This window comes from Talpa occidentalis, unplaced genomic scaffold (assembly GCF_014898055.3).
Source record: "Talpa occidentalis isolate TD23 unplaced genomic scaffold, MPIMG_talOcc4v2.1 talOcc4.2, whole genome shotgun sequence".
Classification (NCBI taxonomy): domain Eukaryota; kingdom Metazoa; phylum Chordata; class Mammalia; order Eulipotyphla; family Talpidae; genus Talpa; species Talpa occidentalis.
In genome coordinates this window covers 125,993,088-126,015,352 of record NW_023602073.1, presented here as the reverse complement: position 1 = coordinate 126,015,352, position 22,265 = coordinate 125,993,088, and the positions used below count along the sequence as shown (strand labels likewise).

At 39.5% G+C, this 22,265-nt stretch overlaps 1 protein-coding gene across 2 annotated transcripts in view; it reads left to right on the top strand.

Moving 5' to 3' along the window:
- Positions 1–22,265, top strand: part of ARHGAP18 (Rho GTPase activating protein 18) — a 172,674-nt gene that overhangs the window by 47,805 nt on the left and 102,604 nt on the right. The window contains exon 1 of one of the 2 annotated variants that reach the window (XM_037520370.2): positions 1,603–1,856. The exons of the other annotated variant lie outside the window; for it this stretch is intronic. Within the exon in view, the coding sequence (XP_037376267.1) occupies positions 1,744–1,856 (113 nt within the window). The 5' untranslated portion in view covers positions 1,603–1,743. Of the gene's footprint in view, positions 1–1,602; positions 1,857–22,265 lie in introns of those variants that run through there. 2 annotated transcript variants of the gene reach the window in all.

Below are 22,265 nucleotides of genomic sequence, written 5' to 3'. Positions count from 1 at the left end.
AATTCACCAGAGCCAGAGTGGGGAGCAGAACAGGCAGACTGAGGAAGTACACTGCTGAAGGGAGAAGCCTGCGCGGCAGGAGAGGTCTGCGCACCATGTGGGCGGCCGGGAATCGAACCAGCGCTGCAGAGGCTGCAGGCAGCTTCGCAGCCCAGTGCTCAACTGCTGCGCCACCAGGGGAGGCCCAATCAAATCATTTTAAATAATAAAAATAGTGTAAGTAGTTTTATGGAATGATGAAGTTGAAAACTTGCTTATGAGGAATTTTAGATTAATAGATAATGAAGATAATAACAAAATGTCAACCCAGACTACTAGGTATATGGAAAAGAGTGGAATATTTTGGAGGGAGAAAAAACAGAAATGTCTCTTGTATCGTCATAACTTTAGAACATGTTTTCTAATGTACAAGAAAAAGAACAGCATGTGGGTTAAAAATAATAGAGTTTAATCTAGAGCCCTGCTAAAATCCAATTTCTTTTTTTTTAAAGATTCATTTATTTATACAAGAATTGGGGTACAGGCCAGATGCGCGGGAGGGTGAGAGGATTCACCAGAGACAGAGCAGGGAACAGAACAGGCAGACAGACGAAATATATTGCTAAGAGGAGCAGCAGGTGAGACAGGAGAGGTCTGCCAGGCCATATGGGACACTTGCCGGCCCGCCAGGATAGAACCTGCGATGCAGAGGCTGTGGACAGCTTCACAGCGCTGTGCTCAACCGCCTGCGCCACCAGGGGAGGCCCTAAAATCCAATTTCTAACATGAAACAAATGTGTTATCTTAGACAAATTAGTTAACCTGCCTTTGGACTTCATATTCCTTATATTATACTTTGCAAAATACAGAATAACAGAATAATGCATTTTATTGCACACTCTATGCTGTTTGTGTGTGTGCGCGTGTGTGTGTGAGAGAGAGGTGTGTGTGTGGGGCGGGAGATTTAGACTGAATTGAATAAGCAAATACTGTAAAAACACTTGTCACAGAGAGACACCTAACATGTAGTAGGGACTCAACAGTGGCAAGTTCTATTTTTATTTTCAGCAGTGTCATTTAACAGATTTAACAGGATATTAGTAATTATTGAGGGCGGTTGATAAAAGAAGTGAACTTGGCATTCAATTTTTGCGTGTGAAATACAATGATATTCCAGGGAACACGATCATTTTCGTGAGAACATTTTAAACTGACACGAGGAGAAGACTTTCTTGTTAATTGTATCGCAATTAACAAGTTTTGCCTCCTGGCCACTGTTTTTTGCTATGATTCATTCTGATGCTGAAAGTGAAGGGGTTAAGAAATGGCCATACTCATGTTACAAGAAGTAGCAGACATTATCAGATGGAAACAGGAATTGGGGGGGGGGCGGGTTGGTGGAGGCCTGCAGTAGCTCACTCTTTTGTAACCAAGAGGGCTTGCACTTTGCTGAGATGATTCTGCAACTTGGCCTGTTAATCAGATCAGAGTAACTAGGGTCTGGCAACCAGTGTAGCTAGTTAACCTCCCCCTTAACTAGAGCCGCAGCTCCGCCTGGAGTTCCCTGGCTTGGAACAATACTGAGTCACAGCTCTTCTCATTGGACGGCCGGGCAGCTCTTCTCTGGGGAGTCCCCACCCTCCTGAGTGAAACGTAGAACTTGCTGGGCGGAGCTGGCGATGCTAATGAGTGGAGTTGCCGGGTGAGCCAGGAACTTCATTCCCCTTCTGTCAGGATCTCACAAATTATGCCCCTTCTCTCACCATGAGCTGGCTGTCCAGTTCCCAGGGAGTGGTGTTAACTGCCTACCACCCGAGCGGCAAGGACCAGGCCGTGGGGGGGAGCCAAGCTGAGGGAGGCGAGCAAGCCATCTCCAGGTAAGCCCTTGGCATTTGGAAGCCTGAGAACAAAACAAAAACCTCTTACCTGCTCCAGGACAAAGTGACGGGGAAGTTGGTGTGGGGAGAAAGGAAGACAAAAAGGAGCTGCTTGCCGGACCTCTTGCAGCCGCTGAGTGTCTGGCAGGGCTTTTGTAGACTTTGCATCTCCCCTGGTTCAACTTTGAAATAGCCCCTATGATTACTGCTGGAGATGGGTAGGACGGAACCTGGGATCTGGCAATCAGACTTGTTGCTCAGCAGGTGCATTGCAAATGCTGGAAGATCAAATGACTATATTTGAAGCACTTCCTATGAGATGGAATTCTTGAATGGGCTGAAGGCACAGCCGCTGAAATTGCCAGTTGGGGAAGCGTGCCAAAGCCAGGGCGCTGTTAGAGTGTATTTTTACCCGCCTCTTCACGCTGAAAACAAACCTCTCAGGCAAACAGTCCAGGACACTAGCCTGTGGCAGTATGTCAGTATGTTTCACATTCTTTGGTCAATCTTTTTTTTTTTTTTTTATTCCACTGGAGCCAGTGGGCGCTTTCTAAAAGGAAGTTTTGTCAAGAATTAGTTCTCTGATGCTGGAGTGAAACGTGGTTGATGTTAACTTGCTTTGTAGGCAGCAAAGGCTAGTGCATAGACCACTGAGAGACAGAGGGTACTTTCTCTCTATCTGTACTTTGCTCTGTTTTACCAGGGGTGTTTTTTTCTTCCCTCTCCTTCATGATCTCCCTCGCTGAGTGTTTTTACCTTCAGTTAGAAATTGTAAACATTGGTCCAAAAGCTTGCAAAAAGCAAATGCTAACCTAGTGGTGTAGAACACTAAATTAGTTACCAGTGAGCGTGTTTCCGCCTTCATAATTAATGTGATAATAAAGCCTTTTTTGTTTAGGTGACTTAGGCTTATGCCTTAAACTGAAATAATGCCTTCTTTCATTTGTTGTAAAATCCCCAGATATGGGGGAGGGGAGGAAGACTCAATCTAAGGAGTGGCTGTAATGCTGTTAGATTTCCAGACTGACTAGCCCCCCTTCCTCACAAAGCAATCACAATTTATATTCTTTTGAATGAATTCATTTCCAGAGACAAAAGGGAATTGCTTCTTGTGCTTTAGATGTATTGCCATTTTATTGTCTGTTGCTTTAAATATTTTCAGTATTATAAAGTGTTTCATCCATTTTCCTGTAGAGCACTGATGTATTGATATCCTTTCAGTGGTAAATAGCCTGGAACACCAACTCCACACCGCCCTTAATTTGGATTCCACATGACAGTTGTAATCGCCAGAATTGTGCAAACTTGACTCATTCCCTAGTGACTTTATTCTGGGGTGGCCTGAGCATCTGATCCAAAACTTGAATTTTACTTGTGAGATTGGAAAGAACATTAGGGACTTGAATCCCGTCTGTCATCTTTATCTTGGAGACTCAATGCCCAGGAATTAGGTTGTTGCAAGAACTGTCCTTCTAGGGCTTTGCCTGGGGCTACATATCCAGTTCTGGAGACTTTATCCTATTTGTAATTTTGCAGCCTGTTGTGGGTGGCTTATACTTGAGTGGGTTGAAGAGAACAAAAGGGGAATGGATCATTCTCAATCTATGCAAAAGAAGAATTGAGAAATACAAAGGTGGCTGGGTGGGCAGCTGCTCACACAGTGAGTGCTGTCCCTGGAGCTGCTGCATTAGGTCTGCCCCCAGTACCTCCCCTGCTGGCTGACGTATCGCTTGTCCATTTTTCCCCCAAGTTCCCACCCCTGATCTAAAGTCCTAGGGACAGCTGGTTGGAGAAGATCCAGGGTTCGAGGTCTAGAAGGAAAAGCAGAGAGGAAGGAGAAAAGACAGTCCCTATTAGCTTTTACCCTTAATCTTGGAATGAATTTATCAGATAAGTTTAGTGTTACTTTGGGAGGCACCCTGTTTAGCCTGGAAGGGTTGAGATACTGCAATTGTGGCAGGATGGAGGGAGGATGGTTTTGCCTGGGAGCACTAAGATACCACAATAGAGGGTGGGATGGGGTCAGGAGTGATTCCATTAAGAGGGTTGGGGTGGGAGGAGGGGAAGAGAGTTTACTTAGGGTTTCAGCTTGGACTGGATTGGTAGCTGCTTTGGGAAGCTGCTCTCAGGTGCAAGGTTAATGGTTGATTCCAATTTTTAAAAGCACGTCAAAAGGCAAAGCCAAACCAAACCAAAACTCTTAAGAAGAGGCCAAGTTAGATATTCTCTACTAACTAAAAAAAAAATTCTGGGGAGAGTACAGAAGTCGAACTTTCTTAATTCCAGATTTGTGTCTTCTAAGTAACCTGCATTTTGATGCAATATTTATTAGTTTAATATGATGAACTCATGTATATGCCATTTGAAAAGTATATGGGGCTATGCATATTATGTGGGCTCTTCACAGAAAATGTTTGATTTTTAGCTTTGCCTGTTGTTGTTTAGGTCTCTGGAGGAAGCTGAGATAGTAGGGAATTGATATTTTGTAAATCATCTGTTAGTCTAAAATTCCCTCCAGTCCATGCTATTATTCCTCTTTATCAGGGCACATATTCTTTGCCTGACTAGGGAATTCCTCTTACTTTTGGTTAGAAACTGCCAGATATTTACAGAATCCTGTTTTCAGTTTCTTTTGGTCATATTTCCTCCTCAAAACATTAGAATTTGCAGAACATGCTCATGCTAATATTAGTTGTTCTGACTGACATGCACAAATGTTTCCAAAGGAAATCACTTTTTATGAGTAGCTATATTTATGACTTTATTTACTTGCTAATTTTCAAGTAGACTTCTTAATGTTTACTTTTGCAAAGTACTTTTTAAATGAATACAGCATTTTGACTATTCTTAATGTTCTCCCTTGCGTTTCCTACCATTTTAAGAAAAAATGATTGTTGCTCTGTATTTTTTTCCTTTTTTTTGATAAATATTGATGTCAAATGATATTTTCCTTACTGGACTTCCTGGACCTAACTCTAGTTGACATGAGGTATTTTTATGGCTTTTATTAATAAATGAATAGCATTCATCAGGTAAGGTTTTGTGATCCGTTTGCATTGGTTCTGGGCAAATAGAATTAAGAGGCAGCACGTTACAGGGACATAAACCCTGACACTTGGACTCTTGGATTGTCCTGCCTGGGTTCACATCCTGATTCTCCCACTCAGCAGTGTGGCCTTGGAGGGATCATTTAACTCTTTACCTTTAAATTGAAAGTCATGATAGAGTTTACTTCCCTGGGAAGAGTAAGTGGAATGAGCCAAGGAAAGTCCATAGAACAGTGCCTAGTTTATAGCTGACTACAAGTTTCCTTAGTGCCAGGTTAAAAAAAGGAAGAACTTTGACGCATATAACAGTCCTTCGCATTTCAGATGCCTGTTCATAATTTTTTTTTTGTCTATGTTAAGATACCTATGTGATCCATGTGCATAACTAAGAATGGCTTTTGTGCTGAGCTTAATGTAGTATATACAAATGTTGATTCTTAGTGGTGCACACCTATGACTCAAATAGTGTCATAATGCAGTGTTTAAAAAATTAATTAAACAGTGGCTTAACTGAAAATTAACCATCTGTAAAAGTATAGTACTGTCCCTTTGAAGTTTGAAAGACCTTGGAAATGTCCTTTTGATCCATAACAACATTTACAATTTAAACTAGTGACAGCCTTGGGGCATAGATGGGTCACAATGAGGTCTGCAAACATTGACTTTTATGGGCAGAAGGAATGTGGGTGTGTCCTCTTTTGGCACCACCAACTATGGGTGTTCCAATCTTCTCAGCTCCTCCTTTAGAGACTACTACTGCTCAGCATGGAAGAGGGCTGCTATCTTCATAAATTTAGCTTAGTTCCTGGGCTTTTCATGTCCTCTCCATTTCTAGGTTCTATAATTAGCATAGCCATTCCGTCACTCAGTCATTCCACATATAATTATTGAACTCTTCTTACTGTGTGTTAGACAGTTATTTGTCTAGATGCTGGGGTTTTATTAGGAAACAGAACATTCAAAAACCTTTGTGTCTGGGTGTGAGTAGAAAATGAAGATCTGAGAAGGTGAGTTTCCCAGATACTTGGGGATAAAATTAGGGGACGAGCTTTTGAGACAGAGCAGGAATAAGGAGTATAGAAACCCGAAGGTTAAAGTTAGCCCTTGTTCCAATACTCAAGGGACAAAGAGCCCTGCATAATTACAGGGTTGGGAGTGAGTGTGAGTGAGGAGAAGGCAAAGGTGGAGCAAGTAGATCTTACAGCTTTCTAGGTTACTCAAGGAATTTAATTTTTGCTTCAAGTGAAATGGAAAGCCAGTGAATGGGGAGCTATTTTACCATGGGAGGAACAGAGCGTATTTTGGTTCTAAAAGGTCACTAACTGTTGTGCTGAACATAGACTATAGAAGTAGGGACACTTGTCAGGAGGTTAGGGTGATTGTGGCTCTGGCCAAAATTTCACTTGTTTAGGTAGTAGAGGTGGTGAGCAGTGAAATATTTTGAAGGTGGAGCCTCTGTGATTCCCTGATGACTGTGGTATATGAGCCACTAGGAATAGTTAAGGATTGTTGTGCTGCTTGACCTATGCAACTCCATAAATGAAAATGGGGAAGATTTCTGGAGTAAAAGGATGGTCGAGGAAAGTCTGAAACTCATTTTGGACGTAAAATTTGGAAACATCTTTTTGAGAGAAGCATTAAGGGAAAGATGTGGTCATCTTTCTTGATGAGAGTTTCTACCCACATCCGTATATAATCTCATGAATTGAGTTCTTTCGCTCTGAATTTGTGTATTACTAAAGTTGTGTATATTTTTGGTAAGAACAGAATGGTAAGGGGTTCTTACGACATAATTATTGGTGAAGTAACATTTCATTTTATTTTTCCTAACTGTAGTTTTGTTGTTTTTTTTTAAGATTTTTTTTATTTATACAAAACCGGGGTACGGGCTAGATTCGTGGGAGGGTGAGAGGATTCACCAGAGACAGAGCAGGGAACAGAGCATGCAGACTGATGAAATACACTGCTAAGGGGAGCAGCGGGTGCGACACGAGAGGTCTGCCGCGCCATGTGGGACCTTCGCCGGCCAGCCGGGAACAAACCCATGCTGCAGAGGCTGCGGACAGCTTCACAGTGCGGCGCTCAACCGCCTGTGCCACCAGGGAGGCCCTCGTAACTGTAGTTTTTAAGGCATATGTCTTCATTTTAATTTTGTAATATTTAGTGGCAAAATGCATGTTTAACCTATTAGATAATTGTTTTTTTAAAGGTCTATTTATTATGCATACAAGAACTGGGGTACAGGCCAGAGGTGTGGGGGCATGAGAGGATTGACCAGAGACAGAGTGTGGAACAGAACAGGCAGATGTACTGAAATACACTGTTGAGGGGAGCAGCAGGTGAGTCATGAGAGGTCTGCTGCGCCATGTGGTTGCTCCCTGGCTGGTCGGGGATCAAATTCGTGCTGCAGAGCCTGCTGGTAGCTTCATAGGTTGTGTCTTAACCCCTTCAGCCACCAAGGAGGTCCAGATAATTGTTTTCTAAATCATTGTAGTTCTCTATTTCTTGACATAGACATGCTTCCTGAAAACTTGTGTTTTACCATATAGTTTAGAAGCCTTAATCAAACTTCTTTGTGTAATTACTAAAAGACACACCTACTGGGCAGGTCTTACCTTTAGAGTTATGTGGTATTTACCTTCTAACTATCCTTATCTGAGACATGTGATTTTTGTAGGCCTGTTTAAAGTGATCTTCATGGAACCTATATTATGCTTATGACTTTGAAATAAAAGGATTTATAAATATCAAGGAACCACCTGCCGTAGTCCCCTCCAAAAGCCTGAGGGACGCTTTCCTTACTTTCCATCTCACTGGTTCCTTGCAATTTGTCCACTTGCACTCTCCACTCTTGTTTTGCTTTTCTGAGTAGAACCTGTGCTTATTCAAAGGTTTATGATTCTTTTTATATTTTAAGTTTGTAGTATTTATCATGCTTTTAAGAGTGTTGCAACAAAATGAACTCTTACAAATTAATGCATTTAATGATGTACGTGATTGCTCCTGGATTGCCTGGCAATTAGGCCTACATAGTTTTTAATAATTTGAACACCAGAATGAATTACATTTTTCTAACTTTTTAATTAATCATTAGCTATAATATCTGTACTATTCGTACATTAGAAAAAGGACCTACAGCCCAAGACTTTACTGGTCCAAGTTTAAGTTCCTTGTGCTTTATGGTCTGGAATCTAGGAGATCTCATTCTTCACCTTCTCTCTCCTGCCTTTTCTTGTCTGTCTCTGTTGCCCTCACGGTGTCCTTGGGAGAGAGCCCAGAACTGCAGAAAGTTGAGGCCTCCAGCTGTAGCTTGATGGTAGTGGTGTGCTGGGAGGGATGGAGGCAGAAGTTAATAGTTTGATCTCCAAGCTTTGTTTGGGAAGAAGGCATGCCAAGCTAGGTGTGATGCTGATACTCTGTAGATCTCTCCTATTGGTGATTTCTGTCCTGATCTAGACCTTTCATTTCAAACAAATACTCTGAGATAAAAATCATTTGTTATAAAAGTTTTAGTCAGCATTGATACTAAATGATTTTTTTTTTTTTTTTTTTTTGCTTTTGCTAAGGGGAGATAGAGATTACAAAGTCTCATTATTTGAAGATTGTGGGGTGGGTTGTCTTGGGAGTGGATTAAGGCAGAGGAAACAGAAGGGATGATACCTGGTAATTCTGAAAAATGCATTCTTTGGATTTCTGCGCTTCTTCTGAGTTGGTCAAGTTTATCCCGATTTTTGCAAGAAGTAAACAGAAGCTGTAGAGAACTGTTTGGCCAGTTACAACATCTTGACTCCTCCATGCTCAAGTTTGCTAAGTATCTGGATTTCAGTCAAAATTGTGCAAAACATCATCTCTTTTACACATGCTGTTTGGTAGCTGTTCTTTGGCTGCAAAGAGCACTTAAATTTCTTTGGGGAAAATGAGGTTTATTGGCTCATCTGGGTCACAGAAAGGAAGCATTGCCACGCATTTCCCTTAGTGACTGGTCACATAGTATGTGTGTTCTGTCTTTGAGACTTTATTCTTTTCTGTTCTGAGACTTTATTCTTTTCTGTATTCTTCCATCTCATGGTAAACTAATCTATTTATGTCTTCATTTCAGATTTTTCAAATGGAATCACTTCTCCCAGTTAATCTTTTTGAACTGCCTTGATCAGCTTCAGATTATGATTTGATCACTTGGGGTCTTTTTAGAGAAGTAATGTGCATGGGTAGGAAGAGTCCCATAATAGGGAGGTAGAATCTTTGCTAAGATGTTTAGGACATTTTACTTCTATCTGTTTCCTCATCTAAGAAATGAGCACAGTAATGGTCGGTCTGTTTCACAAGTTTAATTACAAAGATCAAATATGTAGCTTTTAAGAGTTTTTAAAAAAATATGCAGATGAGGAATATTGTAAGTAAATCCTTATTTACTTAAAATACAATATCTCAATTTTTCCTTGGTTATTTCACTCATTCAAAATTGACCAGTTATTTAATGACACAGCATTTCATATCTTCCTTTTCTTTCAGCAAGCTGGCATAATCATGCCTAACTCAAGAGTTATTATAAGAATTGAATGAGTTAATATATGTAGCATACTTAAAAGAATGCTTACATAGAACACAACAATTTTCTGTAGTGATGGAAGGTAGCTAAGATGTTCCCGTTGGTAAATTAATTTGGAAATAGGAGCAGAAGGCATTTTTGAAATTAATTTGAAATGATTTGGGAAAACAATGCTTGCTTTAGTACATAGGCATTGTAACTTCTGTACCTTAAAATAATATTTGTGGAATAAGTTACATCTCACAGTATTATAAATTTTATAACTTCCAAGTAAACTGAAAAAAATATATTAAAAAAGGGCATGGGGGCCGGGGAAAGCATGGATTGGGGCCAAAATAAGGGGGTGCAATTGTATGGGGAATATAAAAATAAAAATAAAACAGACTAAAAAAAAAAAGAAGGGTATAAAGGTATTGAGCCCTTGTTAGGTCCAGGTGGTTGGTTTGAATATCTTTTTATAGTTTAGTTTGGGCTGATGTAATTTTGTAAATCATTAGTTAATAAGATGGAAAATCATGTTGTGTAGAGCAAGAAAAATTATTTGCTTATATTTCTCAGGTTATTTTAATATCTGCAAGTAAGAGTACTGGTATATCATTAAAGCTAACGTAAACTATTTGAAGGCAGGATAATTTGTATATCCTTTTTCCCTATTTATGTATTTTATGAAAAACTTTGATCTCATAACCAAGAAGTGGGGAGTGTTAGATCTATGGATCTAGGGAGATGTATTCCCCCACCCCATTCCCATTAAGTGCAAAGATTCTAAAACAGTACTATTTGCTTTTCTCTCCATTCACATCATGCATAATAAATTTAATGTAAGTGCCTAGTGTGCACTGGCCCTCAGCTAGGAAACATTGTCTTCTTAGCTAGTTCTTCTTGAAACCCTACTGCACTTCCTGTACCTGAGTTGATCAACTCAGTTGTGCCTGCTTACAGACTGGTTCACATGAGCAGGCTGTTTAGCTTCCACTTCTTAGAACCTGGGAATTTTTTTTGGTGGAAGTAATTAGAGGAAGGATGGAGATGGTAAACTGAGGGAGTGGGGAAATATATGCCAATTAGAAATGCCAGAGCCATTTTCCATAGGGGAAAAAGTAGTGTAAGTGATATTGAAGTTCCACAGGGCTCAAACTTCTCTAACCATGCCATTTTGTGGATTAGATTTCTTTCCCTGAGCCAGAACACTCAAAATGTCATTTAGTTGTGGCATTATTGTTATAGGAAAACATGTTTAGAAATAAAACAACAGGATTAGAAATAAAATTTTCAAACCCAAATAAAACTTGAACTAAGTTGAAGGTTACTATTTGTTGCCTCTCAGGACACTTATGAATTGAGAAGTGAGTGAACTGGGCATTTGCTGCATATGGATTCACTGCAGTGCAGTGCATTTCTCAAGAGGCATGCGAGCTCTGCACACCCCACTGTGTCTTTAAACATCTTCTAAATGTGCATCTGGCTTTCATTAGGGATCATGCACTTGCCTAAATTTGTCTTAATTTTGTATGATTTAAAAAAGTGGAATATATATTCTTGTGATCCTCATTGAATTAGATTAGAACTATAATGAATGAAGTAGAAAATACCTCTACATGATACTTTTGGGAATTGGATTCATTTTGGAATTCATGCTAGTGAAAATGTTGATGTATATGAGGTTTGGTTGCAGAGACCTGATTTATCTCTGAATGTTTTGTCTGTCAGATGCCATCCATACTTTGAGGAAAATGGGAGGTAGGCCATCTTTGACAATATGTTGATGATGAACAGCATAAAATTAGAATCCTACCTTAAAAGAGATTTGGTTAACTGAGAAAGTCATTGATGATTTGAAAATATCTTTTAATTCTTTTAATGAATCTCAGTGTGTATTTAAATAACTATGAAAGTCTTTGCTGGGTATAAATGATAAGCCTAGAATAAAATAAACAAGAATTCCTGTTGTGAAAGAGTGTACAGTCTAATTCAAAGAGATTCTAAAACAACTTTTTCCACTATCATTATTTAGAAGGCTTGGAATGGTTCTCTTTTGAAAAGAGAAAATCATCACTGAGTAATTAAGATTTTGGTTTGAATTAGAAAAGGTAAGTTAGTAATTGAAAACTAAAAGGATCTTTGGCTATTTATAGGTGGTCTAGAAACATGTAACTCAATCAACTTATTCTATAATTAATGTTTTTACTAATGTTACTAAGTGTGTGCCTGTTATTTCTCTCTGGTCCAGATAATACAGTTAAAGCTATGGCCTCTCATCTGCTAGAAATTATTTGGGTTAATGTAGCAGTAAATTTGTATAGTGTCTTTTTTTTTCCCAAATCATTGTAAATTAAAATTTATCATTGAAAATGGGGATATATGTGCTTCAGTATTTCCATCCTAATATTCTTTTGAATGATAACTAGCATTTTAAATTTTTGTGTATTATAGTGTAATCATACAACATCATCACTGTGTTTAGGTAATTGTGTACTTGTGTTAATACATTCCTCCCCATTTTGAGAGAAGGGTCCCTATATTTAAGAATCAGTAGATGCCTGGCAGCTTATGTAATAAATGAGTGAAGGAAATGACTGGAAAGTGCAGGTCTCAGAAAAAATTTGGTTTTGGTAGGTGGTTTTGGCTAGAATCGCTGACATAGAGAAAGCTAAAAATACTGTCTGTAAACCTACAGGAAGAGAATTATGCCAGGAGGGAGGTAGGTAGGGCCAGGTACAGAGACCAAAATGATAATAGAGTAGTTTGTTGCCTACTCCCTGTGTATAAGCCATTCCCTTACTGAGAAGTGAAGCTATTCCTCTATGCTCTTGAATCTGAGCTGCTCTTGAATCTGACTTAGGCAATCCCAGTTTGTGCCTTCTATCTGAAGGTCAAGGTGCTTATTTCAGTTATCTATTGCGCTGTAATATATCCGGCCCAAATTTGTTACTCAAAATAATTTTCTCTATTGATTTTGGGAATCACAAATTTTGTCTTGTGATCCATCAAGCAAATTAACTGAGGTGGAGCTGACAGAGGCTTCTTTACATATAAATTTGACACCGGGGCTGGTAGGTCATCTCTTTCTCCTGTAAAGCTCCTCCACATGACTAGTATGGCAGTTTCAGGTCATCAGATGTCCCGTATTCTTGCTGGTTTGCCTCCGTCCCAGCAGACTAGGAGGAACCTACAAGCTAGATTTCTTAAGGCCTCGTTTCAGAAGCTACACAGTGCCATTTGGTCATTTGACCAATGAAGTGGGCAGCTCAGATTCAAGAGCATAGAGTAATAACTTCACCTCTCAGTGAGGGAATGGCTTATACTCAGGGAGTAGGCAACAAACTACTCTATTATCATTTTGGTCTCTGTACCTGGCCCTACCTACCTCCTCCTGGTATTATTCTGTGCTATTCTTTTATAGAAACCTTTGTTCCCTGGGGCTAGACTTTATAATTCTCTACTAGTATATGCACAGCCTGTGTGCATATTTATCCTTCTGTGTTAGTAAGTCGACCTTGGAGGATTTTTTCTAATCATCAAGGACACAAATGCCTTAAGTGGGGCTTAATTTTTCTTTATCCTGAACACTAGATGAATTCAGTACCCTGTATATGATAGGAATTCAGATATTTTGTGAATGGATTGGTATTTGATATCTTGGGAGGCTTAGGTTTTTTTTTTTTTTTTATTGTTTGCAGGACAATTTAGTATAGAACCATTTTTCTTCCCACCAAAAATTTACACTTGATTCTCAAAAATATTCTTCAGAAAAGGATCTAAACTTAAATTTGATTTTTAGCACAAAGGAATTTGAATTTGGGAAGAATAGAGTACTGAGAAATGAGATACGCTTTATAAAGAACATTCCCTCCATTTGACAGCTGTGAAGTTGCCAAAGGCCCTTGTTTGTTTACATCCAGTGATATTTACTCTAAGGGACTATTGGACACAGATGTAGTATTTGGGAGTACATAATATTTTTGAGATCACATAGTACATATGGAAAACATCCCAGAGGCTATCTAAAAATTAATTGCCAGTATTTGAGCTACTTGGTTTTCCTGCTCCCAGTGCATTACTTACATTTAGCTGTCATCCAATAACTGTTATCTTTGATCATGAGCATACCTAAAGAGCATTACTGTAGGATTTCCTTAGTTGTTCAGAAGTGCACCTTGCTGTATCTATTACTAAACTCTGTTTGCGCCTTGTCACACTTCCTTCAAATCAAGGAGGAAGATAAGTAGCTAAGATGCCCTCTGAACTTTGGGAGCAAGGGGGCAGGGAGAGGAGGGAAGGAAAGGATTTTTCTCTTAAAGAATGCAAAAAAGATTAAAACTACTTTAAGACTAGGTTATGTTTATAATTCTTTAAAAATATTTTGTACTTCCAGTTGAGGGCTACCACTGTTTTTGTGAGAAACTGCTGCATAAATTTAAATTGTTTATCTATAGGAATGATGTCAGTGCTTGTCAGATTATTCAGTTTTGAAGATTTTAGGTTCATTTAGAGAAAAACCTTTTCACCAACTTTCCTATTCCCCTGTTATGGATCGGAAATCATAGCTTTCCCATTTTGTAGGCAAAGGAAAAGACTAATCCCTTTTGAGCTTGGTCTGAAGGCTAAATCCTGAATGCAACGTTAGCCTTGGTGTCCTTGAAATGAAAGGTTCATTCTACTAACCTTACACATCTCAATGAAGTCTAATACTTGGTTCCTCCATGTAAAGCAAAGTTTCTTTAATAAATAAACCAAAGCATTTGATCTTTGTTTCCTAAATTATGTGTTGAGCACTGTTACTATGTGTTCCATTAAAAAGAGGTTTGTTTTCTAATATTTTGGTGTCAACAAAGTTTACTGCAGAGCTTTTTGTAGCAATTAATATGCTGACATGTATTATAAATCCCTAAAAGATTTGTATCAAGGGGCATATTCCAAATGAATTTGATCTAGGGACCCCCTCCTTCTTTTGAAGAACTTAATGTTTTAAGAAGCCATGTTCCAGGAAATACAATTTGTGAAATTCCAAAATATTGCTGTGTTTTCATATGTGGAAAATAGTTAAAAATCATATACTTTAGAATTAGTGAACTATTTTGAACTTGGGACGAGAAGGAGGAGCAGGAGAGGTAGTAGGACTTTGAACATTGTAGTAGTGCAGTTGTTTTTAAATCGCCTCTCCTCTGCTGTTCATTTTACTGGTCCAGATATCCTCTGCGGAATCTCCCCTTGGTGAACCTGTTTCTTGCTTTTTAATACCCAAGCTTCACAGAACACAAAGTCTTTTAATAAAACATCTTTTAGTTTATGTTAATATGGGAAAACTTAGATGTATGCCTCCATTATGACATTTCAAAGCAAATGTGGGAGAAATGTCTCCTTATATTTTTAGCATGATGTGGATTCTTGAAAAACATTCCCATTGATAGGGATGTGTGTCATTACCTAGAAATAACAATCGAACTAATTGTTTGGTCTTCAATAAACAGCATTTGAAACATTTTATATTCAGCATAACAGTTTATTAATTGTGTATTGGAGTTTTGCTGTGTGTTGTCTTTTAGGAAACTAATTGAGCATCTTGGGGGTAGATATCTCATGTATTATTCTTTCCATTTAAAAGAATATGGCAACAATGTAAAATAATACATGAATAGTGGGAAAAAAGAATATGGCAATCTCAGTGTTTTCTTGCAGAATGTTGACTTTTGGGTAAGGGTTACTACCACTTAAATTTGAGAGGCTGCGTCTAACTCATTTAAACCTCATAACAATCCATGTACCTTGGTGAACTCACCCCCATTTTACACAGGAAAAAACAGAAGCACAAGAGGTAAAGTGACTTGCTGGAGGGCCATTAAGAGGCACAGCTGGGATTGGAACCTGGGATTTTTGTAGACAGGGACTTCACCACTATGCCTTTCATAGAAATTTTGTTTCCAACATTTGTAAACTGAATGTGATTTCTAGAAGTACACAGAGCAAGCTAAATTACAACAGAATGTTTTATTGCTTGCTAGTTCATGTTCATGCTTATAATAACAAAAACTCTGCTCTTTTTTAGTATTGAGAGAAGGTCATGCCAATCTGGATTCTTAGCAATTTACTGGTAGTAAAATAAGCACTTGGGGAAATCATCTTAACTGCTCTTAGGACCCAAATAACTTTTACAGCAATAAGTAGTAAAAAGTTTTATTAATTCTTCCATTTATAAATAATTTTGTGTGGCCTTGAGGTGTCTACTGGCATTTTTGTGGTCAGCTGTTCTAGTAACTGGAGCAAATTGTATCGTAGAGGAGAAGAGAAACAAATATGTATTGAGTGCTCTCTATGTTTAAAGCCCCTTAAAATGGAATTTGTTTAATCCTCACAAGGTAAGAATTATTATCCTTGTCTTAAGGAAAAATTTCATGTAGATGGAATAATGGGTCTCAGATCACACAGATAGATAGATCAATTCTGAGGGGAACACTGGTCATTTTCATTCTATTGTGAGGTGTGCATAGTAAATGCTTTATCGTTTTTCTCCCTTCAAAGCATGTCTGTCGGAAGACAGTAGGGGCTCCCTTCACAGGAAGGATATCTTCTTTGATAGGCTCTGATCTGGGCTTTTCAAAGCAGCAGTGTGGGGGTGCTGTGACTGGAGTGGGGGCTGTAGGAGCTGCAGGGGAAGTAAAGGTTCCTGTAGATAGAGGGGAGAAGAAAGCCCTGGCTGGGGCCTCTCTTCTCTTTCCATCAGTTGGCGTTTATAAACTGGAAGCTCTTCAAATGCTCTCTGACTCTTCCAGAATCAGCATGACACAAAAAGAAGAGGTGCCTTTACAACACTACCACTGCCGCCACCATCACCATCATCAAAACCATCCTCACCACCATTAGGAGGTTGTATTTTTTTATAAAGCTTGAATAATAGGATTTTCCTAGCTCTAGAAATAGGACAATGAGATAGTTGTGTGTCTCTACTGTTTGCCATCTTTCCCAACAATTGAGATGGCCGCAGTTTCCTTTCTGTTGCATGAGAACTTTCTACTGAAAGACAAATGAGCAATTCTCCTTAATGGTGAAAGTGCTCCCAGATGCTAATGAAATCTCCCCTTCACTTGGTGAAGCCATTCAAATACTTCAGGACGCCATATATACCTTAATGTTTTGGCCCACCACAGACCCCAAAATGAAATCACTTAAATGGTGTTTCATTGTGCCTTTGGTTAAATTGCAGAGAACATTTAAGAAGGCAAAGAGAGAGCTGGCTGGAGAGCAAATACTTGTAACTATCTTTTAGCTCTGGCTATTTTTCATAGCATGTAGATTTTCTTAGTTTATAACTATTTAGCAAGTGGCTAGCTTACTTCTGCACTTTTGGGAACTTCCCCATTTTTAGGCAGAGTCATTTGAATCTTGTCAGAAAGCCAAAGGTTCAAGATTGCTTGATTCTAGACCTAAACCTAGACCTATTTTATAAATAGTTGATTTTCAGTCCAAGGTGTCCCTGCATGACATGCTCCCACAAATATCCTGCTGCCACAAATTGCTAATCTTAGCAAAAAGAGTGCTGTGTCCACCAAAAGCACTCCTGCCTTCCCAGGATGGCGTTCCCTTGGTAGCTTTGCTGGGTACGATTCTTTGGTGTCATCTGCATCTTTTCCTGTCTGTCTCCTGACATTCTGTGCCTTTTTAAGCTCCTTGGCATTATGTCTTTTCTCTGTACCTGAGCAAATGGTTTGCATGGAGCAATCTTCAAAACTGCCAAGTCTGCACATTCAGTGCAGGGAGGAGAGGGAAAATAGGAACCCATGTGTTGCTGGGGAGCTGGGTGTGATGAATGGTCTGGAGAAAGGGGCCTACTCAGGCCAGCTTAGCCTACTCAGTCCAGCTTAACACCCTGGACAATCTGCCTCCTTGGGGAGAAGAAAGGAAAAAAGTATGCATTTTGGAAAAAGTGAAATATTTCACTGTGTAGGGCCTGCCTGGTGGCACAAGAGGTTAAGTCTCAGCACTATGAAGCTATCAGCAGCTACTGAAGCAGGAGTTCCATCCCTGGCCAGGGAGATACCCACATGGTGCAGCAGACCTCTCCTGTCTCACCTGCTGCTCCCCTCAGCAGTGTATTTCAGTCTTCCTGTTCTGTTCCCCACGCTGTCTTTGGTGAATCCTCTCATTCCCCACCCCCCACATCTCTGGTCTACACCCCAGCTCTTGTATGCATAAATAAATGAATCTTTCAAAAAAATATTTTGCTGTGTAAAAGCAAAATTGGTGAAGAAGCCCAGGCTGTCCAGCCCTTGTCGTCATCAGTCAGGGGGCCCAGAGGTTTCATTGTAGGAAAGAAAGAGAATCCTGGATTTCAAGATCAAGATCAGATGGGCAGAGACATGGAAGAAGAGAGCAACTATGGAAGAAATGTACAAATGCTGCTGTCACTTTAGGTGCTGGCAGTACTAGGCACTGAAGCAGCCCAGGCCCAGGTCCAGGTGGCTTGAGAGGTGGCTGTGCCGGGGGCACCTGAGGCATTGAAGGTGGCCTGCAGGGTCTACCAGGGACCTGTGGACTGACTTGTGTGGGGAGAGCAGTTACAAAGCTCTTAACTATCAGGATGGTCCTGGGCAGGCTTTGGGGGACCTGGGTCTTTGCTCTGGGTGGGGTATCAGTCAGAGACCATGGCTTATTGCCACTATGGGCTTCCACATTTCCTCAATTATGCTTCCTGGGTAGGTGGCCAGGGAAATGCCTGTTCAGATCTACCCTCCTTTGTTTTTAAAGTGATAGTACTAAAGATGAAATCTCATAAAATTTGGTCAGTAAGTTTTAAAGGACAGAGAGAGCCTGTCCTTGAGTTCCCTCCTGGAATCCTAATAACCCAAGCATCTGAAATAAATTATTAAAAGTGAATTTCATTAGGAAAGCTAGCTTACTGAGCAAAATGTGAAAGTGCACAGTATTCATTATATGTTGAGAGAGATTTTTTTTAAAGATTTATTTATTTATGCATACAAGAACTGGGGTGTAGGCCAGAGGTGTAGGGGATGAGAGGATTCACCAGACAGAGAGGGGAACAGAACACGCAGATGGACTGAAATACACTGCTGAGGGGAGCAGCGGGTGAGACAGGAGAGGTCTGCTGTGCCATGTGGGTTGCACCCTGGCAGGCCAGGGATCTAACTCGTGCTGCAGTGGTTGGCCATAGCTTGATAGTGCTCCCACCAGGGAGGCCCTGAGAGAGATCTATCCATGGACATGGTTGAAACTGCTTCAGTGCCTTCCACACCCCCAGCCCCTATCTCTTTGTCCTTAAATGGTAGGGTTCCTTGAACTTCCCTGGGCCCTGTTTTGATAAAAGCTGGGGCCAAAGTCTGTGTAGACCTTTTCAAAGGCGGAATGAGGGAAAAAGTCTGTGTATCTATTGCAGGTGATCATTCTGTCTACTCATGCCTTTTCCCTTTTTCTTCCCCTCTTTTCCCCCCATTTCATTTGTATTAGTGGACTAAATTAATGATTGAATCAGCTGTTAAGCCAGGAGACTCATCAAAGAACTGCTGAAACTGAGCCTAAGATTTAGATGATCAAGATGTATAGCAGTTGCTACACTGTGTTTGCATCTCACTAGCATCTTATTTTCCATCACTCAAAAGTAGTTTATGGTGAATAAATGATAATAGCATTGCATTGAATTTACAGTTTCAGAGATTTTAAGAAAACTTGCAAATATTGTGAAAGCATATACGATTTATGCGGTCCATGAAATAACCATGAATCTTCTAAATTGTGACATATGTTGTTAAGCTCATGAAAGCAAGTATGAAATGTTTTCCTTCTTTCCGAGAGGAATAGTAAATGTGACAAATCTACATAATATATTATTGATACGTGTCCTCTATGTGTGAATATTTTCAAAGTGAGTATTTATATTATTTGCAATTCATCTTAAATAAAAAGTAAATAAGGACAATACTAATTAGTTGTTTAAAAATAAACCTTATCTATAGATTCTAAAAATATCCTTGTGAGTAATGTAAACAATTACTTTTTTCTTTATTTGAGTTGTCATCATGTTTTATTATATTTGGAACATGAATCATTTTACATTCAGAGGATTTACATGTTGTACATAATGATAGATGATTTTGAGACTAGGGTAAAAACCTACCACTTTTGATTAAGTCACATCAGATATTTATTTCCCATTTTAAGCATAACATTTGGTGAAATATATCTTTTTTTTTTTAGGATTTATTTATGCATACAAGAGCTGGGGTGTAGGCCACAGATGTGTGGGGGAGGGGGGTGAGAGTATTCACCAGAGACAGAACGGGTAGCAGAACAGGCAGATACACTGCTCAGGGGAGCAGGGGGTGAGACAGGAGGGGTCTGCTGCGCCATGTGGGTCATCCCTGACTGGGGATGGAGCTCCTGCTACAGTAGCTGCGGAGAGCTTCACAGTGCTGATACTTAACCTCTTGCACCACCAGGGAAGCCCCTTGGTAGAATATATCTGATGAGCATATATTTAGTTCAGCAGTGGGTTTATTCACTTTTGTGGCAGGTATCACTTTAGGCACTGCACATATATGAAGATTACTATATATGGGTAAGTCATTTGGTTTAATTTTATATAAATTTTCCATGCAAATCATTTTTCACACATGTATCTATGGGTTTACTATACAAGCAGGTAATTTGTGTTGTTTTTTGCAATGAATAAAATGGTGTAAATTGAACTGTGTAGCCAAATCAATTGTATGTTTTCTTGTTTTTAGCACTTTAGTTGTAATTTAAACTCACAAAATTATTTAAAAACAGTAATTAACTAGCCACCTTCTAAAACTAAATGACAATTTGACTTAAATGGTCAAAACTATAGTTTCAGAATTCTGAATGGAAATTTGAAGACGGGCATGCCAGGAGTAAGGAAGGATGTAGAAAGAATTGTTTTCCCCAGGGATACTGCCTTGTCAGGTCCCCATGAAAAGCAAATGGAAAACTGTCTTTTTTTTTTTTCCCAAGTGATGAAATAGAGGCATACAAAGATATCTATATGTATGTATTTGCTTTCATACTTGCAATGGTTTTTGAAACTATGCCACAAGGATATATTAATGTCAGATTCTGTGTAAGTGGATAATCCTTCCTGAATCTCTTATGGAAGTACTCTGGTGAAGTTTTCAAAAGTAAAAATATCATTTACCTATTTCTTCTTATTATTGAAAGCTCCATCTTTACCTTCCTTGTTGTCGTCCATACTAGAGATTGATCATTGCTGGTTACAATCTTTTATTCCTCTAGAAATTTATGATTAGATCCCTTGGTTATGCTTGTACAGTAAATTCCAGATTCAGAAGAACAACAATACACACATTTTGGGATATTAAAGAATTATTTAGAATCGGGCTCTTCTTGGTCTTGTAACACGAAAATTCTCAAGAAAGTAGAAAGAAAATATATAATTTTTATTATATTGGACAATAGTTAGAGGCAGTGCACTTGGAATCAGCCCTCTGAATCTTTCAGAGATGGACTCGTGGTCACAGGTAGCAGCTATATTTGTTTTCGTTATCTACTATGTAGCAGCGGTTAATGATGAGGCATCTTTAAAAACAAAACAAAGCTGTGCTATGGTAACCTCTTAAAGTTTGATGAACAGATACTTTGTTTTCTGTCTTGTGCTACCTACACTGTACTATTCTAAGTTAAATGCCTGTAAAGAGTTTTCAAATTTCTACTGGGAATGATGAGCTATGTCACATCTGTGATGCTGGACAGGAAGTTACAATCACTATGGTAAAGGTTGAAAAAAATCAACAACCTTGTTATGAGTGTTTGTGGAGCAAGGACATCTTAACATTCAGCTAAGAGGATCAGAGAAAGTTTCAAGTTTCATCTTGTTTTAGTGCTTGAGTAGGATTCAGCTTTAGGGGAAGAAGATAAATGCATTCTTTGGAGAGGGAGGTTAATGTGGGGGTAAGTTCTATGATTCTAATTTAACTAGAGGATAGGATACTTGCGAAAGACTGGATGGGAAGGTTGACACTTAGAGGTTAATTCTTACTGGAGAATCGGGGTTTCTTTCCATCAGTGTCTGGGGTAACCTGCCCACTTTTCAGAGTACCCAACAACTCCATCATGAACACTTGAATCTGCTGAACTGAGAAGGTGTCATGGAATGGCACTGAAATGAAAAGAGGGACTCTGGATAGTGAGACAGGATGCTTTCATATCTCAGATCGATCACTTCCTGGTTAAGTGACCCTGGGCAAGTGTCTAAATGTCTCTGTGTATCAGTCAGGGTGTGAAGATTATACAAGCCATGAAGATTAAACAGACCATCACAAATAACTGAAAGGCATTTGTGGTTCCTACTAAACTTCTACTCCTGAAATAGTCTTCATTTACCCTACTTGTCCCATCATGAGTGTAGCTCCTAATATGTCCGTGACAGAACCCAGAGGTGGACAGAATGAGGTGAAGAGAATGGGGAAGTCAACACGGGTAAAGCTGTAGGGTAGGAGAAAAGATGAGTTTGTGTATGAAATATACGTAGCTACCTTTATAAGTTCATTTTCTGTATTGAAGCTTGTCTAGCTATAACAGATGTTCGCCTACCTCCTTCCCATTCTTGGGGAAGAGAACAAAGGGTAACTTGGATGGATTTTGAGTCTGAGCTCAGGTCTACTACTGATGACGCCTACTTGGGGCCTGAGGAGAGGAAAAGATTATGACTTGTCAGCCCCAAACAGACAGAAAATACCTTCTTAATTCTTTCGGTGGGGGGTGGGGGTGGGGGTGGGTGGGAGGTTTCAACTATAAGATTCTGTCAGTCCTCAGACTCTTAGTACT